This window comes from Dromiciops gliroides, chromosome 3, assembly GCF_019393635.1.
Source record: "Dromiciops gliroides isolate mDroGli1 chromosome 3, mDroGli1.pri, whole genome shotgun sequence".
NCBI classification, from domain to species: domain Eukaryota; kingdom Metazoa; phylum Chordata; class Mammalia; order Microbiotheria; family Microbiotheriidae; genus Dromiciops; species Dromiciops gliroides.
The window spans coordinates 492,409,072-492,434,574 of NC_057863.1; the positions used below are offsets into that span (position 1 = coordinate 492,409,072).

Below are 25,503 nucleotides of genomic sequence, written 5' to 3' on the forward strand. Positions count from 1 at the left end.
ACAGGGTGGGGATGGTGCGGAAAACAGGAAGGCGGTACGGGATGTGGGGGCCAAACGGCTCTGAGGAAAGCTGCAGACTAGGCTGTTGGCTAGAGAGGCTGAAAGAAGCAAGCTGGAAGGATGGGACCACGGAGATTTGGACCTCTAGGCTACTGCTCAGTACAGTACCTCGGAGCCACCTTACTTCCACAGTCGTCCAACTTAAGGGACAGGTACCTGGAAGAAGGCAGCTGGGTTAGAAACAGCACCTGTTACTGAATTACCAAATGTTCAGGTCCTATTTCTTTTCTTAAGAAGATCAAATGTCAGCCAAGAAACTTTGTAAGACAGAGACCTTGTCCCAGGAAAGGAGCTAGAAGCTTAAGGAGTCAGAATTGCCTCTATATACCCTTAGCTGAAATCACAGCCCTGTGATCTCTTGCACAATCAGGCCTCAGCCCCCCACTCAAATCTTACAATGATTTTGTTTTTTAAGTGAGGCAATTGGGGTTAAGTGATTTGCCGTGGGTCACACAGCTAGGAAGTGTTAAGTGTCTGAGGCCAGATTTGAATTCAGCTCCTCCTGAATCCAGGGCCGGTGCTCTATCCACTGTGCCACCCAGCTGCCCCCAATGATTTTTCAGGCATCTGTGATTTCCTTAGTGCAGCCACTCACTCTAACAATACAGACTGCAACAGCTCTACAACTGGGTGATGGTCTTTGAGAGTTATTGTAGTTAATAATTCATGACCTGGTAATGAGCCTTTCTATTCTTAGCTTGATTGATCCTAAGATGACAATTTATAAGTAATAACTTACAGTTATATAAAACTTTATAGTAATAAAGCACTTCCTAGACTATCTCACTTGATCCTCATAAGCTTCTGAAGTGAAGAGAGCAAATACTGTTATCTCCATTTTACTGATAAAGAAAGGTAAGGCTCAGAGATATAACGTGACTTTTTAATGTCAAACAGCTATCAAATATCACAGCTAGGAACTGAAGCCACACCAAGCTTCTATCTAAATTCTCCCCAGCCGCCAAACTGGTCATGCATCATTTACCAGACAAACATTAAGCACATATATGTCTGCACCACTCTCCTTGCCTGAAATGTCTACTATTCTCTTCTTAGGCTATCAAAATCCTATCTATATCTCAAGTTATAGTTCAAGTTTCACCTCCATAAAGTGTTTTCTGATCATCCTAATTATAATTCAAGATGGTGGGGGAGGGGGGAGGATTAAAGAGCACAGACTTCTTATGTACCCCCTTGAAAATGACAACAGAAACACCAAAGAAAAAATGGCTGACTGCACACAATAAAAGAAAACTTATCAAAAAATTTTAAATGAGCAAAATAAAGTACAGATACAATTAATCAGGTAAAGTACCAGAAGCAATAAAGACAAAAAATAAACTACGCACGGTCTGCCAAGAGATATCCTCCAATGGCTGACACATTCAAAGAAATTAAGCAATTACTGACACTGAAAGGAAACATCACAAAACTAAGATAAAAGGAAGGCTTTGGGGTACTTGAAAATCATTGAAAGAAAGCTAAAATTAAAAGATCCTAAAAATTTATCCATCATAAATAATGAAAAAGGTCAATATTGAAATTACAACAAAATTGAAGCTACGATAAAAAATCTATAGAAACAACCAATATATGATCGTGGAAAACAGAATTGTACAAATATGAAGCAGTTAAAAATACTGGCCTCCAAAATAATAATAACAATTATCCACAGGTTAGACCTGAAGGACAGAGCTTAGAACAACAATCTCTAAATAAAATTTTTTTAAAAAAGAATAACAGGGGGCAGCTAGATGGCGCAGTGGATAAGCACTGGCCCTGGATTCAGGAGTATCTGAGTTCAAATCCAGCCTCAGACACTTACTAGCTGTGTGACCCTGGGCAAGTCACTTAACCCCAATTGCCTCACCAAAAACAAACAAACAAACAAACAAACAAACAAACAAACAAAAAAAGAATAACAATCTCAGGGGGGCAGCTAGGTGGTGCAGTGGATAAAGCACAGGCCCTGGATTCAGGAGTACCTGAGTTCAAATCCGGCCTCAGACACTTACTAGCTATGTGACCCTGGGCAAGTCACTTAACCCCAATTGCCTCACCAAAAAAACAAACAAACAAACAAAAAAGAATAACAATCTCAGGGGGGCAGCTAGGTAGTGCAGTGGATAAAGCACAGGCCCTGGATTCAGGAGGACCTGAGTTCAAATCCAGCCTCAGACACTTGACACTTGCCAGCTGTGTGACTCTGGGCAAGTCACTTAACCCTCATTGTCCCATCCAAAAAAGAAAGAAAGAAGGAAGGAAAGAAAGAAAGAATAACAATCTCAGGATTACCGATACTCCAGAAAATTTAGAAAAACAAAAGGAAATTGTCAAAAAAAAAAAAAAGTATCATATGATTTACAAAAACAGTGAAGAAATACAATTAGAAAGACTCCACAAGGGGCAGCTAGATGGCGCAGTGGATAGAGCACCGGCCCTGGAGTCAGGAGGACCTGAGTTCAAATCCAGCCTCAGACACTTAACACTTACTAGCTGTATGACCCTGGGCAAGTCACTTAACCCCAATTGCCTCACTAAAAAAAAAGAAAAGAAAGACTCCACAAAACCTTGACAAGGAAAACCCCAAGATTTAACATTCTTGGAAACATCATAGTTAAATTCTGGCATAAGGAAAAAATACTTGAAAAGCTTCCAGAAGCCGCCAGAAGAAATGAATCAATCAAGAAATTCACATATACAAAAAAACAAATCATTCAATTTCTACTTTTCTTCTGATAGCTTTTGAAGTACTTTATAATAGAGGAAGCTAGGTAGATCAGTGGACACAGTACTAAGCCTGGAGTCAGGAAGACCAGAGTTCAAATTTGACCTTGAACACTTACTAGCTGCATGATTCTAGTTGAGTCACTTAATCACTGTTTGCCTCAATTTCTTCAACTGTAAATTATAGCACCTGCTTCCTGGAGTTGTTATGAGGATCAAATGAGTAAATATTTGTAAAGCACTTAATGCAGTGTCTGATACACAGTAAGCACTACATAAATGCTCTCTAGCATTGGTATTTTGACATGTACTAAGTAAAAATAGGATCACAGCAAGGAAATGGCTAAAGAAACTGAAATACAACATTTACAAAATGTTATGGCACGGGGCTATCAACCTGAAGTTACCAACCCAGAAATATAAAGTATACTCTATGAAACCATATATCTGAGGAGAAAACGCTAAGAAAATTTACAGAGATATTGTCTTCAAGAAAGTCTTTCAACAACAAACAAGGCTTTTAGCCAAAAAATAAATAAGTTAGTATTTAAAACAACTCACACTTTGCAAGTCAAGATAAACATGTTACACCAAAGGCTTCAGAACACAGGATTAGCTAAACTTCTAAACACCTTGAAAACAGTATTTTAAAGGAAGGGGGAAAAGAGAAAAGGAAGGAAAGGAAGGAAAATCCGAAAGCAAAGTTTCTATCATTGATAAAAGGGGAATCCAAATTAGAGAAGCTTTCATAATAGTTACTAATATATGATAGAGAATCTTTGTTTAGAGTAATTTTGTTAAGTTTGGCTTCGTACTAGAATTTTTAAAAAGAGAGGGTTTATTCTTATCCAAAAGAATGACTGAAGAAAAGACCAATCTAAGCATGCTAATGCTAGACTAAAATTTTCATTAAAAACAAAAAGAGTAACAGAACAGATTAAAAAGTCATTACAGGGGTCAGCTAGGTGGCGAAGTGGATAAAGCACTGGCCTTGGATTCAGGAGGACCTGAGTTCAAAGCCAGCCTCAGACATTTGACACTTACTAGCTGTGTGACCCTGGGCAAGTCACTTAACCCCAACTGCCTCACAAAAAAACAAATTAAAAAAAAAAACTTAAAAAAAAGTCATTACAGAAATACAGAAACATCTAAATAGATTCAAAATAAATGGACAGTCTAAAATTTCCCATGCTACTGACAAATCTTGAAAAGTGGGAATAGCATTAATGATACTAGATCAAGTTGAACTCTACTTGAACTCCTGACCACAGGGCTCTCATTGGAGAACCTTTCTCATTTTCTTTTTTCCTGGAACTATGACATTTTCCAGCTGTGTGAAAATCCTACCAAATGTTCATACCCTCTGTACATCTCTTCCAACTTTAGCTCTGCCATGTGTGTAGTCTACCCCCTTTAGAATATAAGCTTCCTGAGGACAGGAGCTATCTTGTTTGCATGTATTTGTATCCCCAGAGCTTACTTCAGGACCAGACACACAATATATGCTTAATAAATGCTTTTTCACTTATTAAAAGAAAAATATTAAAAGAGATGAGCAAGGATATTATAATATTGTGCCAAAAGATTCTATACAAAATAAGAGTATACCAATCTTGAGTAAATATGCACTAATAATTCCAAAACAAAGGAGAACCTTCCATCCTTACAAGAAAAAACAATACTAATTGAAAATTTTAACATCCGACTATCAGATCACAGTTCAACAAAAATAAAAAAAACCCTAGAGTATTAAACTTAATTTAATTTAATAGAAAACTTAATGAAAAAAGCAAAGACCACATGGTTTCCCCCATTTCCATGTAACAACAATAACAAGAATAATCAAGAGTTGAGTAAAAAAGAAAATAAAGGCAAATATAAAAAGCAGTGATTATACTATAAATTATAGGCCACAATGCAATTAAAGATACTAGAGAATAATGATACAATAAATAAAGCTATAGGAAACTAAACAAAGACAGTAAATAACTAGATTAAAAAGGAAATTATAAAAACAGTATATATATATATATGTGAGTATGTATATATATAATGACAATAGAGATTATTCAGTGGATCTGTGATATCATCTATAAGATTATTCCCCTAGGGCCATACGGACTTTAACCCATTCATGTCTACCCTTCTTGTGTGACTTGGTCCATGTTCTCTCCTCCACCAAGGGTACACCCCACATAATAGTGGCCTTCTCTTAGCTCTCTTAACATTGCCTCAATAGCAATGAAGCACATGGGCTGCCCATCAATGATCCCTTGCTGTGTGACTGGCCTATTTTTTTTTTAATTTCTTAACACATCTCCCTGATGATGTCCTTAATGACGCTTCTACACAATTCTTCTCTGCTTGCCTATACCCGCTCTTCCTATTTTCTTCTGGATGACACATGACTTTAGTTTTTTGGATACTGTCCTATGAATTGCAACCATAAAGCAGCAGTAGAAGTATACTGTTATCAAGAAAAGGGACCTTTATTTCAAGGAGAGCCTTGGCATCATTAAAAGTACCCCATAATATTCCAAAGACAATCCAGTCCATTCTACCTTCCTACCCTACACCAGACCTAGCTCATTCTCCAAGTTTGCAATTTCTGTCCAAGGTATAGATGTACTGGTGGGCCTGCTGTGGTGTATACTTGGTCCAGAACAGTTGCCCCTCCCAGCTTCATCTCCTTGGGAACCATTTCTACTTCCTTGTTCTGTGCTGTATCTCAGAAAATAAGAGGTCTGATGAATCCAGTTGCACTAACTCTTTCCTAGGTCTCTTTGAGAAGAGTTTTTGAGATGACTTTGATTTTTATCCCCTTGTTTTATACCCCATGCTGGGCAGCTCACCCTTGGGAGTAAGCTTAGACTACACAAGTCAGTCAGGTATCAGTTAGGCAGCATCTAAAACACAGCTTCATTATCACTTACTCTTCCAGTTCTGGTACACGCTGTCTGTGGGGCTTTGGAAATATTATGAAATGGTATGATCTGGATCCAGGACTGTCAAGGAGATGCTGAAATATTCCCACTTGCCACAATAAAGACCATGAATATTATTACTATATTATTGTTCTCAGCCTTAAATGACCCCTCTCCTTATATTTACATTCGCACATTCATTCATTCAACAAACATCAAAGCAACTCACTAAAGATTAGAGAGATAAAGACATTTGAAATCCATGTCCTCTTCAAGAAGATACACCAGGGTGTAAGGGAAGAGTGAAGGAGAGATGCAAGGCCTATAAGGGATAAGAAGAAAGGGAATAGGGAAGAGGGGCAGTGTGCATGAGAAGGTCAGCAAAGGCTTCATAGATGAAAAGTATTTGAGGTGGAATTTAAAGAGAGGCACTTGGCCAGACAGATGGGATTAAAGACATGCATTTAGAGAAATGGGGATGGTAACAGGCACAGAAATGGAGGATGGCAATAAACCTACAGAGTACAAAAAGAGCTGTCTGATTTGACTGAAATAGAGAACACAGACAGGGAAATACTATAAGACTGGAAAAGTGGGTGGGAGGCAACCCATGGAGGACTTCCAATGCAAGGATCAGTAGTTTATACTTTGGTAGGTGATGGTGGTGCTTGTCCAATAATATCACAGGCGATGTCTTGACTGAAGCATAAATAGGATTTAAGTGAGACCACGTTGCACAAAGTCATCAGCCTCACTCTCTCTTCCAGAAGTCTAGTGGCAGGACAAAAGTCAGGACAACTGGTGATGGCCCAGGATTCAGCGGGTGGCCCTGGCATCTTCGATGTCTGATCAAGCTCTAAGTGCTCCACAGCATCTGCTTCAGCTGCCTTCATGGCTGTTAGAACAAACTTCTCATGCGTCCATTCCACCTGGGGAAGTCTTCCCACACTTGGGGTAGATGTCCCTCTAATTCTAACCAATGTGTTTCAGGTCTATTGGTTACACTCAATCTGATTTAGCCCGTCTGCCAAAATGGTTTACAGGGATGTAACTATCGTACATGGTACAGCCTCTTGGAGCCACAGGTGAAGTTGAGTGCCTGGTAGTCACCAAAGGTGGATGAGCAGCCCTGAAAAAGGCTCAGCAGCCCTCACCCAAGAGGTGCTAGTCCATCCCGGGAACATTCCATCCCGGGAATCAATGGCATTTTTAGAACAGAGGAGCACCATGCTCAGGACCATGTATTAAGAAGATTAAACAGTGGGGCAGCTAGGTGGCGCAGTGGATAGAGCACCGGCCCTGGAGTCAGGAGTACCTGAGTTCAAATCCGGCCTCAGACACTTAACACTTAACTAGCTGAGTGACCCTGGGCAAGTCATTTAACCCCAATTGCCTCACTAAAAAAAAAAAGAAGAAGATTAAACAGTGATGTGGAGAGGAAAAGGTAAATTGGAGGCAAGAAGACTATAATAGAAGGCTTTTATAATAGTCATGGGGAAAAGAGATGAAGGCCTAGGCAAGAGTGGTTGAAAAGCCCTGGGGGGAATGGCTAAACAAGCTGTGGTATATGGTGGTGATGGAATATTATTGTGACAGAAAAAATGACAAGCAGGATGACTTCAGAAAGACCTGGAAAGACTTATATGAACTGATGGATAGTGAAGTGAGCAGACCAAGAGAACACTGTGCACAGAGATAGAAATATTGTTTGATCTGTGAATGTCTTAACTATTCTCAGTAATACAATGATCCAAGATAGTCCCAAAGGACTATTGATGAAACATACTATCCACCTCCAAAGAAAGAACTGATATTGATGGAACACAGACTGTAGCATGCTATTTTTCACTTTCTTTCATTTTTTCTTTTTTTCACCTTTTCTAATTTTCACCCATATCTGATTGTTTGCCACCTCAGGGAAGGGAGAGGGGAGGGAGGGAAGGAGGGATAAAAATTGGAACTCAAAACTATAAATAAAAATGCATATTACTTAAAAAAAGTTTTGTGGAGTTAGAACTGTCAGGGAGGGCTTAGCACCTAAGTGATGCATGAGTTGAGAGTGAGAAGGAGTCAAAGTTGGCTTTGAGGAGTCCTGGTGACCAAGAAGTGGTGCCATGGGCAGAACCAGAAACTTTAGGAGGAGAAGCAATACTATAACTCCATCAATTAGGTAATTCCATATTTACCAAAAGTGGGCAATTTTTCTAATGTATTGACATTAGTGTCTCTAGTGTTCTTTTGGGAAATTTCCAGGAAGAAAATGGAATTGAAATCCTGATTTTGGAATGCAGCAAGAGATGACGTTTTTGGCTGCAAGATTTCTTTAGAACATCTCCTCTAAGCCACTCTGGATGGTAGTATTGTGAGGAAATCCTAATGGAAGAGAAAAATACCCCGAAAAAAGGAATAGGAAGAAAATGATCCAGGTTAAAAGTCGGCTAATGATTGACCAACCCACCAACAATGAGTTGGGCAGAAGGCCCCGCTTTTAGACAGCTCTGATTGTTAGGAAGGTCTTCTATTGAGCTAAAAAATCTACCTCCATAAAACATTCACCCTGGTTTTCCCTTCAGGAGCTGAACAATGATCTGCAGCCCGGCTCATTAAAGAGCCATCCCTCTAAGTCTTCAAATGGAGGCTGAGTGACCTTTTGTCATGGATGTTATAGAGGGAAATAAGGCTCATCTCATCTCCACACATCTCAAATAGGGGAAGGCGGCCATCATAACTTCCCCTCAGTCTTATCTTCTTCAAGATAAAGCACTGGTCCTGGATTCAGGAGGACCTGAGTTCAAATCTGGCCTCAGACAATTGATAGTTACTAGCTGTGTGACCCTGGGCAAGTCACTTAACCCTCATTGCCCCACCAAAAAAAGAAAAGAAAAAAACATCCCCTGTTCCTTCCCTCTGTCCCCTCACAGCATGGTGTCTGGTCTTCTACCCTATCTGGTTGACTTCTTCTGGGGGCACCCCAGATTGTCAATGTCAATGTCACCCACAAAGGGGATGCCTAGAACTGAAGACAGTACTCCAGGCGGGGTCTGATCAGGCCAAGGAACAACCCAACTATTGCCTCCCTCATTTTGGTGACTAGGCATCTCTTAAGGAAGCCAAGGATAGTGTTTTGGACCGTCCTCTCACCTTGAAGAATAGTCGTCAGCACTCTTCCCCCATCCCGGACTTATAAAGTTGAATTTAACCCAAGTAAAGAACTTCACATTTAACTCTACTCTCAATAGATGCTGGGCGCTCGCCTGTCCTCGGAGGCTCTGGGTGGGCTCCAGCCAGAGCCCTTTGCTTTTGCCAGTCCTGTCAAACTACAGCCAGAGCTTGCTCAAGGGAACAGGGTGGGGTGGGGGTCCCGAGGGTGCCGGGGTCACTGCCTCCTCAGTAGCTCGGTAGAGGTTTGTATTGCATGAGGGAGGGGCATGGCATGCTGAGATTGTCAGGCACTGATTGATCCGACATTAGGCTGCCTGGGCTAGGGGGATCCATGTTTGCATTGCTTCGGAAGCAAAAAGACCCCAGGTACCTTGGTCAGAAATATCAGACTCAAAAAACAAACAAACAAACCAAACCCCCAATATCAGACTCACCAGGGATCACCAACTGGAACTGAGTGACAGTGACCTCCTAACCTTTGGCCCTGAGGGGCCGTGGGAGCCAGCCCTCCTGAGTTCCACTTCATGTTCCAGCCTGTCCCAGTCTGCCCCCAGGACTTTGCTGCTATCACTATCACCAGAGCTGGTGGGGAATCAGGAGGTGGGGGTGGTTTGGGGCCCATGCTGCCCCCTCGGGGGCCCCCACAACGTCCCTTCAGCACCCTCTCCCCTGCTCCCAAGGCTACCCTGATCCTCAGCTCCATTGGCAGTCTCAGCAAACTCCAGCCTCAGCCCCTCACCTTCTCCAGGATCGGGGTGGAGGCTGTGACCCTTAGGGAGGCAGGGCCACCCTTCCCACCCCACCTCCAACCCAACCGTGGGAATTCAGCCCACAATGTGCCGGCTGAGCTATAGGATAAGGAGAGAACTGAGGAGAGCCCTCCCAGAGCTCAGGCTGAAACCAGGAAGAAGCCTCGAGGAATGAAGACTCCAGTCACTCCCATGGGAAGACTTCCAGGAAAGAATTGTCCATTGCCATGGACTAATTGACTAAGGGACCTTAGCGGACCCCTAAAGCAAAAGGGTCTTTTGGCTGTGGCTATCATCTCCAGGGGTATCTAGTAGCTAGAGAACATGGAACTGGTTCCAGGGTCCTGTTGCCCCAGATGCCACATGCCTGGGACCAGAGAGTTACCCAACTCTGGAAGTCAAGACCACATCAGATAAATGGCTTCAGGAACTCTAGAACTGGATGAGAAAGGTTTCAGAAAGCCATTCCCTGGGGGAATCTGGAAAACTGCAGGTTTGACTGTGAGAGGGCAGGAAAACAAGTTCCAGTATGACCCTGATCTCTCAAACGTGCTGCTTCCAGCAGAACAGCCTGCCCCAAAGCTCCCCTGACTCCATTATGTCCAGTTCCCTGATCTTTGGTCTTTTCTGATCTGCCCTTTCCCCCTTCTTGCTTATTTCCAAATAAAGAAACAGTTGCTGGAAAAAAAAAAAAAAACAACAACACTCTACTCTCTTTCAGCTTATTTGATAGGGCCTGTCATTCTGGCCTGTTAAAATCTTTTGGATGACTGCCGTTTTGCTCCATGCCATCTGCAAACTGCACAAGACTGCCCACCATCGAGGCCAACTTCCGAAGTCACAGATAAAAAAGAATCCAAAGGCATTGGGCCACTAGAGACTCCTAGAGTCTCCACTAAAGACTCACTTCCAAGTTCCATTGAACCACTAACGACAACTCTTCGTCTATGATGACTTATATGTTTCTCAATCCTCTTAACTGTGCTATTATCTAGCCCAAATTTCTCCATATTTTCCAACATGAAAAGCATAAGTGGCTTGATCCAAAGCGTTACTGAAATCTAGGTAAACTATAATACAGCATTCTTCCTATTAAAAGAAGGAAATGAGGTTATTCTGGAATGATTGCTCACTGATGAATCCATTGGCTCTTTTCTAGATGTTCACTAGCCACTTTCTAATAAAGTGCTCAAGAATTTTGCCCAAAATAAAAGAAAGGCTCTCTGTACTAGAGTTTAGACACTAATCTTTTTTTTTCTTTTGGTAAACTGAGGCAAAATGTTGTCATACAGCATTTATGCAGAGCATGTTTTCCATTATCTTTCATTCAACAAACATGGATGAAGCACTTGCTTATATAAAAAGTACAGTCCCAAGAATTGGGAATACAAGGATAAAACACGATAGTTAATTATATTCTACTAATGAAGCTATAATATGTATCCGGATAACTGTAATACTAAAAAAGGAGTAATCAAGGAAAAGGAGAGATCCAAACAAAGTCTTCTTAAGTTCTAAACAATTGACTTACAAATGAAATTTTAGAACATAAACCTTAGTAAGTGAGAGATTGCTTGGACTACTTAATATGATTCATTCCGTTTTTATGCACATGGTCTCTTCAACTAGATTATGAATGACCTGAGGCCAGGGACAATGTCTTATACTTCTTTCTATCACTCAGAGAGTTTGTCTTTCAAGTAACTGGGACTTCTGAAATACCTACTGACTGATGAATGCTCATTCTCTATGCATGGTAGTCTCTGGGCAATATAATAATTGAGTCAAAGTCCTGCTAATGGGCACATGCTAGACTCTTATCAATCAGGAAGAAAGCTATGCTCTCTAAGTGGAGGCTACATCACAGCCTGACAGTGAAGCAGGGTCTGAGTCCTGAGCTCTATCCGTCCCCAGGCCTGCCTCGGCTGTCACATGATGACTGCCCCTTAATGTTATGTTGATACAGCATCTTCTATTTGTTTTGGCCACATGTCTGTTTATACCAAGGTGGCCCTTATAATCTTCACTTAATATGAAAGGAAGGTAAGGTACAAATAATGACTGGCTCATGGTCCCTCAATAAGTCTCATGCTTGTTTTTTGTTTTCAGATTTTAATCTAGGACATCCATGGACTTTGTTTAATTTTGCTTTGTCCTCACAAGTATTTTGCTAATAAACATTCCAATATAACTGGTTTTCTTTGTAATCCTTTGTATTTTATTTCTGCATTTAAAAACATTATGGTCCATAAGCTTCACCAAGATGCCAGAGGGGTCCAGGATGCAAAAAAAGTTAAGGACCCCTGGTCTATGAAGTAATGGGGAGATAGGGCAAATGAGAATGAAAATCAAATTAATGTAAAATATCACTTTCTGATTATACATAGTAATTATACTCACTTTAGTAGCACTGCAAGGTTTACAAAGCATTTTCCCCACAACTACCCTGTAGGATAAGTAACACTTGTATTACTCTCCACTTTTTTCTTTTTTTGAGGCAATTGGAGTTAAGTGACTTGCCCAGGGTCACACAGCTAGTAAGTGTTAAGTGTCTGAGGCCGGATTTGAACTCAGGTACTCCTGACTCCAGGGCCGGTGCTCTATCCATTTCGCCACCTAGCTGCCCCTACTCTCCATTTTTTGCTGATGAAGAGAATGAGGGCAGAGAGAAATTTGGTCACTTGTCCAAGGTCATAGTGTTAGTAATCATCAGAGCTGGGACAAACTCAGATCTCCTGATTCCAAGATCACATATTCCCCACTAGGTTGTGGCTCCATTGGTTCTAGAAGTTGGCTATCAAGCCAACAAGCCTTATTGTTGATACAGCTTCTGCATCCTGGGGCATCCTCAGGAGAACTCTCTGGCTCCTCAGAAGGACAGTGGGACAACTGCCTAAAAGCCTCTCTGGAGTAGCCCTTTCAAACCACACAAATAGGTTATGATTTCCCCTCTCCCAAAGAGCCAGTGCCCAGAGCAATTTGACTCCACATAGCTCCAGTCTGAACTTCAAATTTCTATGTTTAAGAGGTCTCAGGGCCCTTAATTTGGCGATGGGGAGCTTCAAGGAGGATGGTACAACATATAGCACATACCCTGGGTCAGGCATGGTGCCAAGTGTATTTTGAAAATATTGTCTCATTTAACCCTAACAACAACCCTGGGAGATAAGTGTTGTTATTATCCTGTTTTACCGTCAAGGAAACTGAAACAAGATGAGGTTAAGTGACTTACCTGGGGTCACACAGCTAATAAGAATCTGTGGTCAGATTTGAACTCCAATCCCCCTGATGCCAGGCCCAGCCTCTATACCTCCCTCAGTTGAAAACTTAGAGAACCATAGGATTTAGATCTAGGGAAGGAATCTTAAAGATATTTAGCGAGTTCACTTTATCTTTCTAAACTGCCTGTTCCTATCTCTAAAAAGAAGAGTCTGAGAAGTATAATTCCTCAGTTTAGCTGGGAACTTTAGAAGCGATAGCCCTGGTCTGTCTCCTCCCCCAAGCCATAGAATAGCTTCCCTACTCAGTCTGGGAGATGTTTTCCCAGACACCTATGTAGTAAATGAAGACAGGACTGGTCACTCTAATTGTTATTCCTCCTCCCCATCTGGAGGGGTCTCTGCTTTATAACAATGAGAAACCAGTTTCTCAATTTGAGAAAATTTAATAAGCCCCTCCCGGGTTTTACTGGCATTGTATGATTTTATAGGCTTCTGAATAATCATTCCTCCTTCCTTGCCTCCCACCCCTTCTCTGTAAACCTGTATAGTTCTCAGCTTTCATTTATGTCTTCTCCACCTCCACACCTGACTGAGGCATTCAACAAGTATGTGAGTGCCTACTGTGTGTACCTTTCTCTTCCTACAGGTAGGCCTTGAGATCTAGAAACCCAGACGGTGCAGCTGAGAATGTGCTACCAGAAAGGTATGATTCCGTGGAGGAAGTCCAATCCTATTTTATGGGGCATGAATATTGGCTGCTTGCCTTAGGTTCTGCCCTTTCTCAGGAAGAGATGCAGATCAGATCTAAGATGAATTTAGATTGAAGGAAGAAAAAATGTGAGCCACAGACTGTATCAAATAGACATTCTTGTGACGCATGGAGAGGGTGGAGGAAGATGGAAGTGGTTTATACCATTAAGCCCTAAGCGGTAAATCCTTCTACCTCTGAAGCCACAGGTTCAAATTCTGTCCCAAAGGTCACTTTGGTCCTTTTGCTCATAGAAGTTGTGAGCTCTTATGGGCTGTTATGGGCTGTTAAGTGAATCCCCTGAACTTGTCTTTTTGAGTTGCCCTATCTTTCAGAAATACTGGACTCAGAGCATGCAGGAGGCCCTAAATGTGTCAAGGATGAAGCTCCCCCTGAGCTGAAATAATTTGTTCTTGTACCCTTTGTACCCCGAGGCTGGACTCCCTGGACACACAGTCCTTTGCTGCACTGTTCCCCCTCACATGTTATGCCCCTTCCTGATATCCCCTCCTCCTGTTGTCCTGCTATGATAAAAGTGTAAACTTCTGTAAAAAAAACTTCGAGCCCGCTTGGGTTCCCATGAATGTTCATTTCTCTTGTAATAAACATAAGTCTCCTGATGATGTGATTGCCTGTTGGCAAAGGGTCCTTCACCAAGTAACTGCCACATCCAAGTGACAGACCATGAGCCACCCCAGATCTTCCTACAGCACAGGTCTGATCACATGACTCCCCTAGTCAATAAACTCCAATGGTTCCCTATCATCTCCAGGATCAAATATAAAATCCACTATTGGAGTCCAAAGCCCTTCATAACATGCTCCTTCCTGCCTTGTACCTGACTCCCCAGCATGTCTGCTATGAGCCAGTGACACGGGTCTCCTGGCTGTTCCACCAACAAGACTCTCCATCTCTTGGCTCTGGGCATTTTCTCTGGCTGTCCCCCATGCCTGGGAAACCCCACCCCCTTCCTGGCTTCAATTCCCAACTAAAATCCCATCTTCTAGAGATCAAAGCTTCTTAAACTGTGGGTCTCGATTCCATATGGGGTCATGAAACTCAATTTGGGGGTCGCAAAAAAACTTGGCAGTAAATGCTTGATTTGTGTACCTATTGTATATACTGATATACCCAGGGTTGCATAAAAATTCCTTGGGTGAAAAGAAATCTCGAGTGGAAAAAGTTTAAGAAGCCCTGTTCTAGAGGAAGCCTTTCCCAACCCCTCAATTCCATTGCCTTCCCTCCGTTAATTCTTTCCTATCTTTTCTGTGCATAGCTTGTCTGAATATATTTATTTGCATGTTGGGGAGCTAGGTGGCGCAGTGGATAAAGCATCAGCCTTGGATTCAGGAGGACCTGAGTTCAAATTTGGCCTAAGACACTTGACACTTTACTAGCTGTGTGACCCTGGGCAAGTCACTTAACCCTCATTGCCCCACCCCCCCAAAAAAATCTATGTTATTTATTTGCATGTTGTCTCTCCCATCAGACTTCAAGTTCCTCTAAGGTAGGGACTGTCTTTTATGTTTCTTTGTATCCCAGGCCCCTACTCCACTGCCCCTGTTCCATTCACAGTGCCTGGTACATAGTAAGTTCTCAACAAATGTTGACTGACTGAATGAATGAATGAATGAATCTGCTCTGGGGGCAGCTCATGGAAAAATGTTTGCTTCCTCTGTTACCACCCCACTCTGTTCCACTTAGGTCCCCCTTGGACCATGGAAAATAGCTTATGGTGGATACAGCTTCCATCTGACCCTGTGTTGTGACTACCTAGTTCATCAGTCTGATACAAGAACTTAAGACGCCCCTCCCCCTCAACCCTGCTCCCACCACCACAAAACTAGGCAAGAGAGGCTTCCCATTGAGATACATGAGGAAAAGGTAAACAGCTGAATTCGTGGGACTTGGAGCAACTTGTTCATCATCAATCCAGCCTGAGCTTTTGTTGTTATTGTTATTGTTAAATCTGAGCATGGGGGAGGGGAAGAGGCTGTTCTGTTCACAAGGGAGAGAAGAACAGGAGATCTGTAATAGCAATATTTCAACAGGTGGGCCCTGAGGGATGATGGCTGACAAGGAACCCTCTAGTCCAGTCCCGCTCCTTTTTATTAAACGTAAAGAATCAAAACCTCCCTAAAGCAAACAAGGCACATTTCAGGGGTTCAGGTCACTCCTGATCACTCTCCATCCTCCATTGGAAAAACACAAGTACAGGTTACCCTGAAAAGTCTGACTGTTCCCTGGAGTCACACTAATGGGTGGGCATGCAAAGAACGGCTCAGCTGACCCTAACCGATTCAGCATATCCTTTAACAAAGCAAGAATTCATCATGTATTTGCTCATACTATCCCACCCAGGTATCAACAAATTCAGGCTTCTCTCCCTCCATTTCACTCCTCTGGGCGACAAAGGGGGAGTGAAGAAAGAAGCTATTCTCACACCCCTAACAGCACTGTTGTTGATAGGTCCTTTACTGGATCTACAACACCCTTAGCCCTCAGTCCACATGGGAACAGTGCAGAGTTTGTAGAAGGGTCAGCTAGCTTTCTTATCTAGGCTCACATAGATGTTTTGTCAGGTCATTGGGTTCTACTGCTATTCAATGAAAGCTCCTGGTGCCTTGACTTAAAAAAAAAAAGTTTCTGGGGTTTACACTAACCCTGAACACCAAGCACCCTACTCAAACTGGATTAAAGCAAAGGTCAGGGGCCAGAAAGGAGGCTAAGGAGTGGGGAATAACACTAGTCACCAATGTTTGTTTATTTTATATGTGTGTGTGAGAGATAACCATGTGCACATGAGTGGTAAGAAATGTCAAGTGGGCAAAAAAATACTAAAAAAAATTAGTATCCACTGAGAATTTCACTATTGGGTGGGAGAAGGCATAATACATGTATGTGTGTATATGTATGGGGGGAGGCACAATAGAGGGAGGAGCTGACTTTGAGAATTCAGTTGGAGCTCCAGCCAGAGGCAATTCAAAAACCTCAGAGCCAAGTTCTCTCCTTCTGCCGTCCCAGCATTAACTCCTTCCCAGCATTAACTCCTTCGGTGCCCAAACTGATGATGCTTCCCCCAAGCAGCAGGTGAGCATTTTGCATATGGAAAGTGTCCAGTATGTGCCTTATGGAAAAGCTCTAGGCCGGTGTTAAACACAAATATGCCGTTGGGAAAAAAAACAGCACCTGGAGAACACTACCCCTCTCACTCACTGTAAACCACCTGAGTTCTGACCAAGGGAGTCAATAACACTTTACAAATAGTATCTCGTTTTATTCTATTATAGATGAAACTGAGGAAGACAGAGTGAGCGAGGCTTGCTAGCAAGTGTCTGGAGGTGGATTTGAATTCAGCTCTTCCTGACTCCAGGAAGCATTCTCTCCACTGCAACCTGTAACTAGTCACTGAGGGTGGGATGGGGGCATAAGGAGGAGTGCAGAGAATCAGGGAGGGACGTTTCAAGGAGCCTGGGAGGGTCAGTTTATCCCACGAGCAAAGGGCTTGCTCCACGGTCCCGAGATGGGGCCAAAGTCCCACACCTGGTCCTGTCATCCCGGCAGGCGGGAGCCCTCCGGGGTGGAGAGGTGTACTTGGAGGTCCCGAGGATTCCCAAGCGCTCAAGGAGATGAGAAAAGGGAGGAGAGGGGGGTTGGGGGGGTGAATGGGAGGGTGAATGGGAGGAGGGGGGAATCCTATGATATAGACACCTTTCCCCGAGAAAAAGGTTCTGAAACTGGGAGGAGGGCACGAAAGTGAGTCCTTGCAGGAGGCAAAGAAGCATCCTAGGAGACAAGGGGGTCTCGGCTGGGGCACGGGTGGGGGATGAGCGTGGAGGCTGGAGATGCCTGGTCCAGGGGAAGCATCCAACTGGGAGGGAGAAGGTCTTGGAGAAGAGGGGTCGAGGGCGCAATCGGCGCGGGGGCGGGGTGGGAGGTGTCTCGGGGCGGAAGGTGGACCCCGGCCCGGGGGTGGGGGTGGGGGGCGGCTCTCACCAGCGGGCTAGCAGGAAGGCTATGACCACCAGCAACAGCAGGGTAAGTTTCCGGCGTTGGTCTCGCCGCCGGCCAGCGCTGCTCCACATCTTGGGCGGCGGCGGCTGCGGTGGCTGCGGTGGCGGCTCCTACCCGGGGTCACGGTCACAATCCCGACTCCGGCTCCGGCTCCGGCTCCCGCTAGCAGCCAGCCAGCCCGAGCCCGTTTCCTAGGAAACCAACCCCCTCCGCCGGCCCGCCCCTTTGGCCTCTCTGACTCGCCAGGTCCCGCCTAACCGCGCCCCTCATTGGGTTTCTTTCGCGTTGGCCCCACCCCCCACAGCCTTACTTGGCTAAGCTCTGATACCAAAGGAGTGGAAAGGGCGGAACCCGGCGCCCGGGGCTCCCTGTGGCTGAGAAGTAAGAGAGAGAAGACCCGGCCTGGTCGGCTTCGGAATGTTGGACGAAAAGAGGCTGGGCGCTTTTCCCGCCTCCCTCTGCCTCCTCGTCGAGGCTCTGAAGCGGAGGTCCCTGGGAGCTGCCTGCCTTTCAGCCTAGCTCCACACTCCCCATGCTTGCGGCGCAGAGACCCCGCAAGTGGCAGAAGCGAAGCAAAGCCCGAAGCCACTCACTGCAAGCGGGAACTGAGTCAAATGCACCAGGAGAATGCCAGCAAACTCGCAGACACTTCCGAGCGTGCAATTCCTCCAAAGCCCTCACCTTTCGGTGAAGAGTTGTAATTACCACGCCAACACTGGGGGCATTCTTTCCACCAAGGCAGCCCGCAATCAGTTACAATTTAATAAAAGGTTTCCTAACGCCAAATGCGACCTCAACCCCTTACCGGCTGCATGACCCTGGCAGAGTCACCACCTCCCCCAGCCTCAGTTTCCTCATCTATAAAATGGGGATAGTCATGCCTACCTCCCCGGGATTGCTGTGAGGCACCCAGGAGATAATGCATGAAAAATGTTTTGTAAACCTTCAAGCTTTACATAAATGCCAGCTATCACTATAATCATTATAAGTGGCTGTGCACAAAAATTAGTCACCTGTCATGGTGATAAACTTCTCTACACTTAGGTCATGAGGCCATAGCTTCAGAGCTGGAAAGGACCTTCAAGGGCCATCTAAATCACCACCCCTTCAATTGACAAGTGAGGAAACTGAGGACAAAGGAGGTTAAATAACTTGCCAAAGATCAAGCTGGTTTAATGAGTGTCAGATGGGATTTGACCCAGGACTTTTGATGCCAGAGCCAGTATACCTACCACTGTACCAAGTCATTAGCCTGGGAGGTCAGGCTTGTACACAAAGTATTGATGCCTTCACAATCACATTGTTATTAGATAACAATAACAGCTAGTATTTATATAACATCCAAGAGCTTGACAAATATCTCATATTGCCTCACCCTGGGAAAGGAGATAGTCCCATTTTACAGTCCTGGAAACTGAGATAAACAAATTAAGTGACTTGCCCAAAGTCACACAACTAGTGTCAGGCTAAATCTGAACTCAGTTCTTCCTGATTCCAGACCCAGTAGTGCTCTATCCACTGAGCTGATATGACTCAGAGGTGACTCAGCGTCACCTCTAGCACCTGGTGAAACATCATCTTTTAATCATAGTTGCCTGTAAATGGAACAAATAAATCAAAGAATTACTATTATTACTATTCTTTATATTTAGAGGTACAAGCAACCTTGGAAGTCATCTAGTCCAATGCCTCTATTGTACAGATATTTGGGGACAGATGAATTGACTCTCTCAAAGTCACATAGCTTAGTCGAAGCCAGAATTCGAACCCAGGTCCTCTGATTCCAGGTCCAGTACTCTTTCCACAGTAGCATGTTTGCTAGATCCTCATGCCAAAATAAGGATGCTGGGATTAAGGGACCGACTAAATTCATGCCCCAGAGCTCTCAGGAGCATACTGCACCATGCAGGAATTTCCAGGAAAAGCTTCATTTTGGTTGGGGGAGGGGGTTGGTGGAAATCATCGATAGCAGTAGGGACCCAGAAAATACCGCCCCTCCCTTTGCTTTGCTTTAAATCTATTTGCCCTTGCATTGCATAAAGTGCTGAGTTTGCAAGCCTATTTCTGAGCCTAATGAGGCCTCCCTCCTTGGGAGCCAGACTGGTCAGCGATTTTTAGCTGCCTCTTCCAAGCACTGGGCAAATATTTAGTCCAGTTTAATGATAAACAAGCAAATTCCAAACAAACAATAAAAAATGATAAAGTAAAACCGATCTGTTGTATTGGTCCTTGTTTCGCCTTTCTACCCCTGCCTCCCCACTCCCAACCAAAGAGGGGAGGGGAAATACCAAAATAAAAATGGGGCAGCATGGGCATAATAGCTTCATCCTTATAACATTAACAAATTATTTTAAAGACCATCAGCTCAAAAAGAAAAAAAAAAAACCAGAGAGAGAAAACCAAGAAAATGAAAAGTACTTCATAGCAGGGGCTGTAGGAAGCCTGAAGTGCTTGGTCTACTCATTAAGCCAAGGAGTGGAGAGAGGAGGAAAAAAAGCAGACTCCTTAAAAACAGCTGACGGCTTAATTCTGCTCCCTGTTCTCCACCTCTTTGTTTTATCTTGGCATCAATTTTCCTGAGCACTCTTGGCTTCTGTCCTTTCCCAGTGGGTCCAATAGAGGGTTTTGTCACTGATTAGGAAGCACTCAAGGGTAGCAAAGAACTAGTCCACAAAGCATAGGGCCTCAGAGCCTTCCGAGGGACACCTGCAAGATATGGGCCATTGGCCATGAGTTAACCAGCCAGTTATGTTGTCATGCCAGTCAGTTTGAACTATAACTTGAGGGGGAAAAAATTTAGGAACTTCTGCAAGATTGCCCTGGAGGCAGGTAAGGCCCTTTCTAATTTAATGAAGGGAAAGTGCCAAACTTTCACAATATGGTGCAAAACTGAGGTAGTTTGGGCATTCCTGCTCCTGGATATAATTCTTGGAAAAATGAAAAATAAAGAAAATGATGATTTTTATTCAGTCCTATAAGGGGAGAAGAGCTGAAGTTACCTTGAACATGACTGAGTCCTTTCCCTTTTGATAGGGGGAAATGCCCTAGAAATAAGGACAGAAGCAATGGAAGAACAATGTAATCAGAGTATAGTGAATTTGGGGAGTGAAGAGAAAGGGCAGGAGATCATTGAGAAAGAGAAAGAATAGAATACCACAACATGGTACAGTGGAAAGAACCTTGGGTTCAAATCTTGACCTCAGACGTTTTCTTATCTGTGGGATCTTGAGCAAGTCATGGAAGATCTCTGGGCCTCAGTTTCCTCATCTGTAAAATGAAGGTGCTAGATGTGATGGCCTCTGAGGTCCCTTCTAGTTCTCGACCTCTCATCAACCAATAAACTTTAATTAAGTACCCACTTGTCTCGGGTCCTGCACTAGGTGCTGGGGATGGATACACAGATAAAAGTCAATCAGTCTAGGCCTTCATGGAGCTTATGGGTGATTTCTGTTTTCTGATATTGTTGTATGGTTGTTGGTTCTTCTGAGGCAATGGGGTTGTGACTTGCCCAAGGTCACACAGCTACTAGTAAGTATCTGAAACCAAATTTGAATTCAGGTCCTTCTGACTCCAGGGCCAGTGCTCTATTTACTGGACTGCTACTTACCTGCCCTGCTAGCCTGTTTTTTTGTTTTGGTTTTGGTTTTTTGTTTGGTTTTTTTTTTTTTTTTTTAGTGAGGCAATTGGGGTTAAATGACTTGCCCAGGATCACACAGCTAGTAAGTGTTAAGTGTCTGAGGCCGGATTTGAACTCAGATACTCCTGACTCCAGGGCCGGTGCTCCATTAAACTGTCTCATTCTGGGTTTTTTGTGGGTTTGGTTTTGGGGTTTTTTTGCCGGGCAATGGGGGTTAAGTGACTTGCCCAGGGTCACACAGCTAGTAAGTGTCAAGTGTCTGAGGTCGGATTCGAACTCAGGTCCTCCTGAATCCAGGGCCGGTGCTTTATCCACTGCGCCACTTAGCCACCCCTTGCTAGCCTGTTTTTTAAAAGGGGAGATAATAGACACGGATACAAAGGGTTTTTAAAGTGCTGGTACTAGTAACTAAGTTTACTAACTAGTAACTAAGGTTACCAAAGCTTACCGGTGCACTGAGGTTTGGGGAACACCTTACATAAATGAAGCAAGGTCTAAGACCAATTCCTCTGAAGACAGAGAAGGTCAGCTCCTGGCTGACCAAATGTATGGAAAATGTAGAATCAAGGAGAGTAGTGTTCTCACCCTGGAAGAAATGAGGAGGAGGAAGGGAGAAGGAGCAGCAGTGGTGCTGCAGTGTTCAGATCCCCTGGGGTCCACCTTTGTCCTCGGGGGAGCACATAGGACAACTAAGACCACAGTTTAGGCTATGTCTGATTATTAGGGAACTTCCTCCTGGCCAAGAATTCAGGTGGCTCTTAAAATGCTTAGTCCTCCTTCCCCCTTCCCTCCTCCCTTTCCATCCAAAAGGACAGATGTTTAAATCCAGAGTTTTCTGTTCTTCTGGGTTATTTGCTAATTTAAATATTATTTTACAGCCTGCCATCTCAAAATAATAACTAGATCTGCACTAAAATGGTGTTTGTCCTTATTCAATAACAATGGGGGATGGCAAGAGACATTAAGACACTGAGTGTGGTTGGTAGAGAGAGGCGCCCAGGTCCAACCCATCAGGTTAAAACTGGAGTGGTTCTTGTGGTTGTTGTGGTTTTTCTCCTAGCTAGAGGTTCCTAGATATGAGAGAAAATCTGATGGTCTTGATTTATTGATTCTGGATAAACTTCCCCAGAGGAAGAACAAATCTGGATCCTAGGGTTTTCTCCTGCCCCCCAGACTAAAGGGAGCTGGTTTCCACTGCAATCTGGGGTGGGGGGAGTGTATTATTGAACCATTCTGTCCTCTCCATTGTTTTCTCTCCATACCTGCTCAGTGGAGCAAAGATGTCCAGTCCAGAGGGAGGAGAAAGGGGTGGAGTTGGGAAGGAGTGACTCTCTTCAAATTCTTAGGGTGGGGGACCAGAAGGGGGACCTTTAATTTTCGCCTTAGCCTCACATGTAGATAAATAACAAAGGTTACATAGGTTTATACAAATATAAAGATACCATGCTTGATTTGGAGTAATGAAGCCCTAGGTTCGAATCCTGATTCTAATACTTAATAGCATGGGCAAGGTGCTCAGCCCCTCTCAGTTCCTTTATCCATAAAATGGAAATAATAATACTTGCACTACCTACCCCACAGGATTGTTTTGAGGCTCAAATGAAAATATATGTAAAATATTTCACATTTTAGAAAGGTAAGCTATTATGTGAAGGGGAAGCTGATATAAAAATAGAATATTAATAAAAATCCTTTTTAGAGAAATGTAATTGATTACTATAATAACAATAATAATTTCTATGGAAGAGAAAACCACTAGGCTACTTTTGACTACTACCTAAGAATATTCACACTTCATAATATGTATTTCGGCCCTTTATCCATTTCCTGATTTCCTTATCGCCCCGAATTAATTAGACTGCCTGATCTGGAGATTGCCTAAATTCTGTCATCTCAAATCAATATCCTGAGACTGCCTATTCTCATCTTTGAGGCTGACCAGTCTAAAGAACTGTAGCACTTTCTTTCCCTTATCATCAAAATCACAGATGTGCATAGAACATAGGTCAGGTGTGTTGGCCCACCAAGGCACACCTGGCCTATGTTCAATGCATGCAAAAGCTAACCATGGATTAGGGCATTAAATCTTCACAAACAAATGAAGAAAAACTGTGTTATATGCCTATCTATGAACATTTTACATCTCTACCCCAACCTTCAGATTCCCTTTCTATCCAATCAAAGTGCTCCCCACATGTATTCTTGATTTCTATTCACCCCCAATTCCATAAGCAATTTAAGGAGCCCCAGTCAGTAACCAGGTGATTGCTAAGGCATAGACCTTAGCAAAATAAAAGCCAAAGCCAAAGGTCATGAAACCAAGAGCCTGCCCAGAAACCTTCAATTCCCTTTAACGCTGAGTCAGCCCAGAGATTCCTGCCCACCCTTCTTACCTGGACGTTCAAGAGCTCGGAATGCACATTGTATATCTTTGCCCCACAAACTATCACAATCTGTGTCCCAAGGCAAGTCAAGCCCTTGAAGTGGAACAGGTAGGCTAAAAGTGAGCCTGGACTATTTATTTTGATAGATGGGAATAGGATAGGCCAAGTTTGCATCCTTCTCTGTCAGAGATGATTCTTTTAACCCTGGCTGCAAAGACTCTCATGTAAGACATCCTCCCTCATCCCTTCTCATGTCCAGTTTGTTGGCCTACAAATGGGAGGGCACTTGTCCCAGCCAGGAATTGTTGAACATTCCTGGGAGTGGCCTTCAGGGCTACCTTCCAATAGATGAATACTGGGCCTGCTATGGAAGATCTCAAGAACTCAAGTTCTCATCTTGGCTAATGGTTCCCTGGGATCTAGGCACAACCTTTGGTTTTATAGCTCTGTCTTGGGCATTGACAGCCTGAGAAGAGAGCAACTGCTCGCCTCACTGTACAGTTCCCTAGACCAGACAGGCACCAACCCTGGCAAAAGCAGAGCTGTTGAGAGCACTAGAGAAGGAAGAAGTAGGGCAAGGACAAGGCCCCATCTCAGCTCTATGCCACCCTTTCGAGGGCAAGTGACTTATCCAAGCCCACACAGGCTAATCAAGTAGTCGAAAATTTTTGGAGGAGAATCCTGGTCATGAGAACCCCTCTCTCCCCACTTCAGTCCCACCCCCATCTCCATTTCACTGTAGCCTGGGTTCCATTTGCCAGCTCCAGGTACCTATCTTAAGGGAGTGTATAGATTCATCTCTCCCAGGTATGCATTTATATACCTTGGGCGAGGTTTAAAAGTTGCATTGCTTATGCATGTGTACATGCACATGTGCACATGTACACACACATACAAACACATACCATATACACATCTTTTAGCCTTCACTTTAAAACATGCACATTGATTTATCACAAAATAAATATCTGCCAAAAGGGGAAACCAGAATTTTATGGCATTAAAATATGTGTATTATGAAAAATTATATAATGCATTATATTTAAAAGTATGCTCTCCACTTTGAGACCCTGCTCCCAGACTGTGTGGCAATCTGTACTATGTCTATCTCGTTTCTGGTTGGGTGCATGTAGGGACTTTCCTGAAATTAAGGTTAACCAAATATATACATATATTTTTTAACGTAGGAGTAGAATTCTACCCAAGGGTTTGGCTTATTATCTTAAAGGGGAAAATACTTGTACTAAATACAGGAATCTCCTTAGGCAGCATAGGAAGGTTCCCAAAGAAACTTTTTCTATAAGATAATAATCAGAAGGTCTTGTTCAAACACTTTCTTCCATCATAAGGATTTCAACAGCTCATGTTTCAGGCTTGATTTCTCATTGATCATGATGGAGTAAAGCTTCATTTCTTTGTTCCCCACTTTCCCCTGACTTCCCCAGACTGTGAAGGACCAAATCTACCCTGGACTAAATATTGTGGTGGTCAGCAATGGAGATTAGCATGTGCCTCAAACTAGGTCGCTGCTGCCACCTACTGTCCTCTGCAAAAATCTCAGTGATCCTAATTTCCCTCTTCAGTCCTGCTCACTCTTCTCTATGTTAAAACCCTTCTTTGGGCCATTCAGTTCAATTCAATAAACATTTACGAAGCCTATATGCCATCATTACTCCACAAACATTTCTGTGTGCTAGACCTGGGGATAAAAAAGACAAAAATTAAGCAGTTTCTGACCTCCACAAACTTATGTGTACATAAAGCATATATAAAATCCATACGAAGGATATACAAGGGAATTTATAGAGGGTGAGGAGGTGGGCTGGGGAGTTAGCAAAGTCCTCATATGCATGGTGGTCCTGGAGTGGAGCATCAGA

General features: G+C 43.5%; 1 protein-coding gene across 1 annotated transcript in view; it reads right to left on the reverse strand.

Moving 5' to 3' along the window:
* LOC122751458 (beta-galactosidase-1-like protein 2) overlaps window positions 1-17,748 on the reverse strand; it is a 60,357-nt gene extending 42,609 nt beyond the window's left edge. Inside the window, exon 1 of the mRNA XM_043998519.1 lies at window positions 17,588-17,748. Coding sequence (XP_043854454.1) covers window positions 17,588-17,676 — 89 coding nt within the window. The 5' untranslated portion in view covers window positions 17,677-17,748. The remainder of the gene's footprint in view (window positions 1-17,587) is intronic.
* Window positions 17,749-25,503: the final 7,755 nt, after the last annotated feature.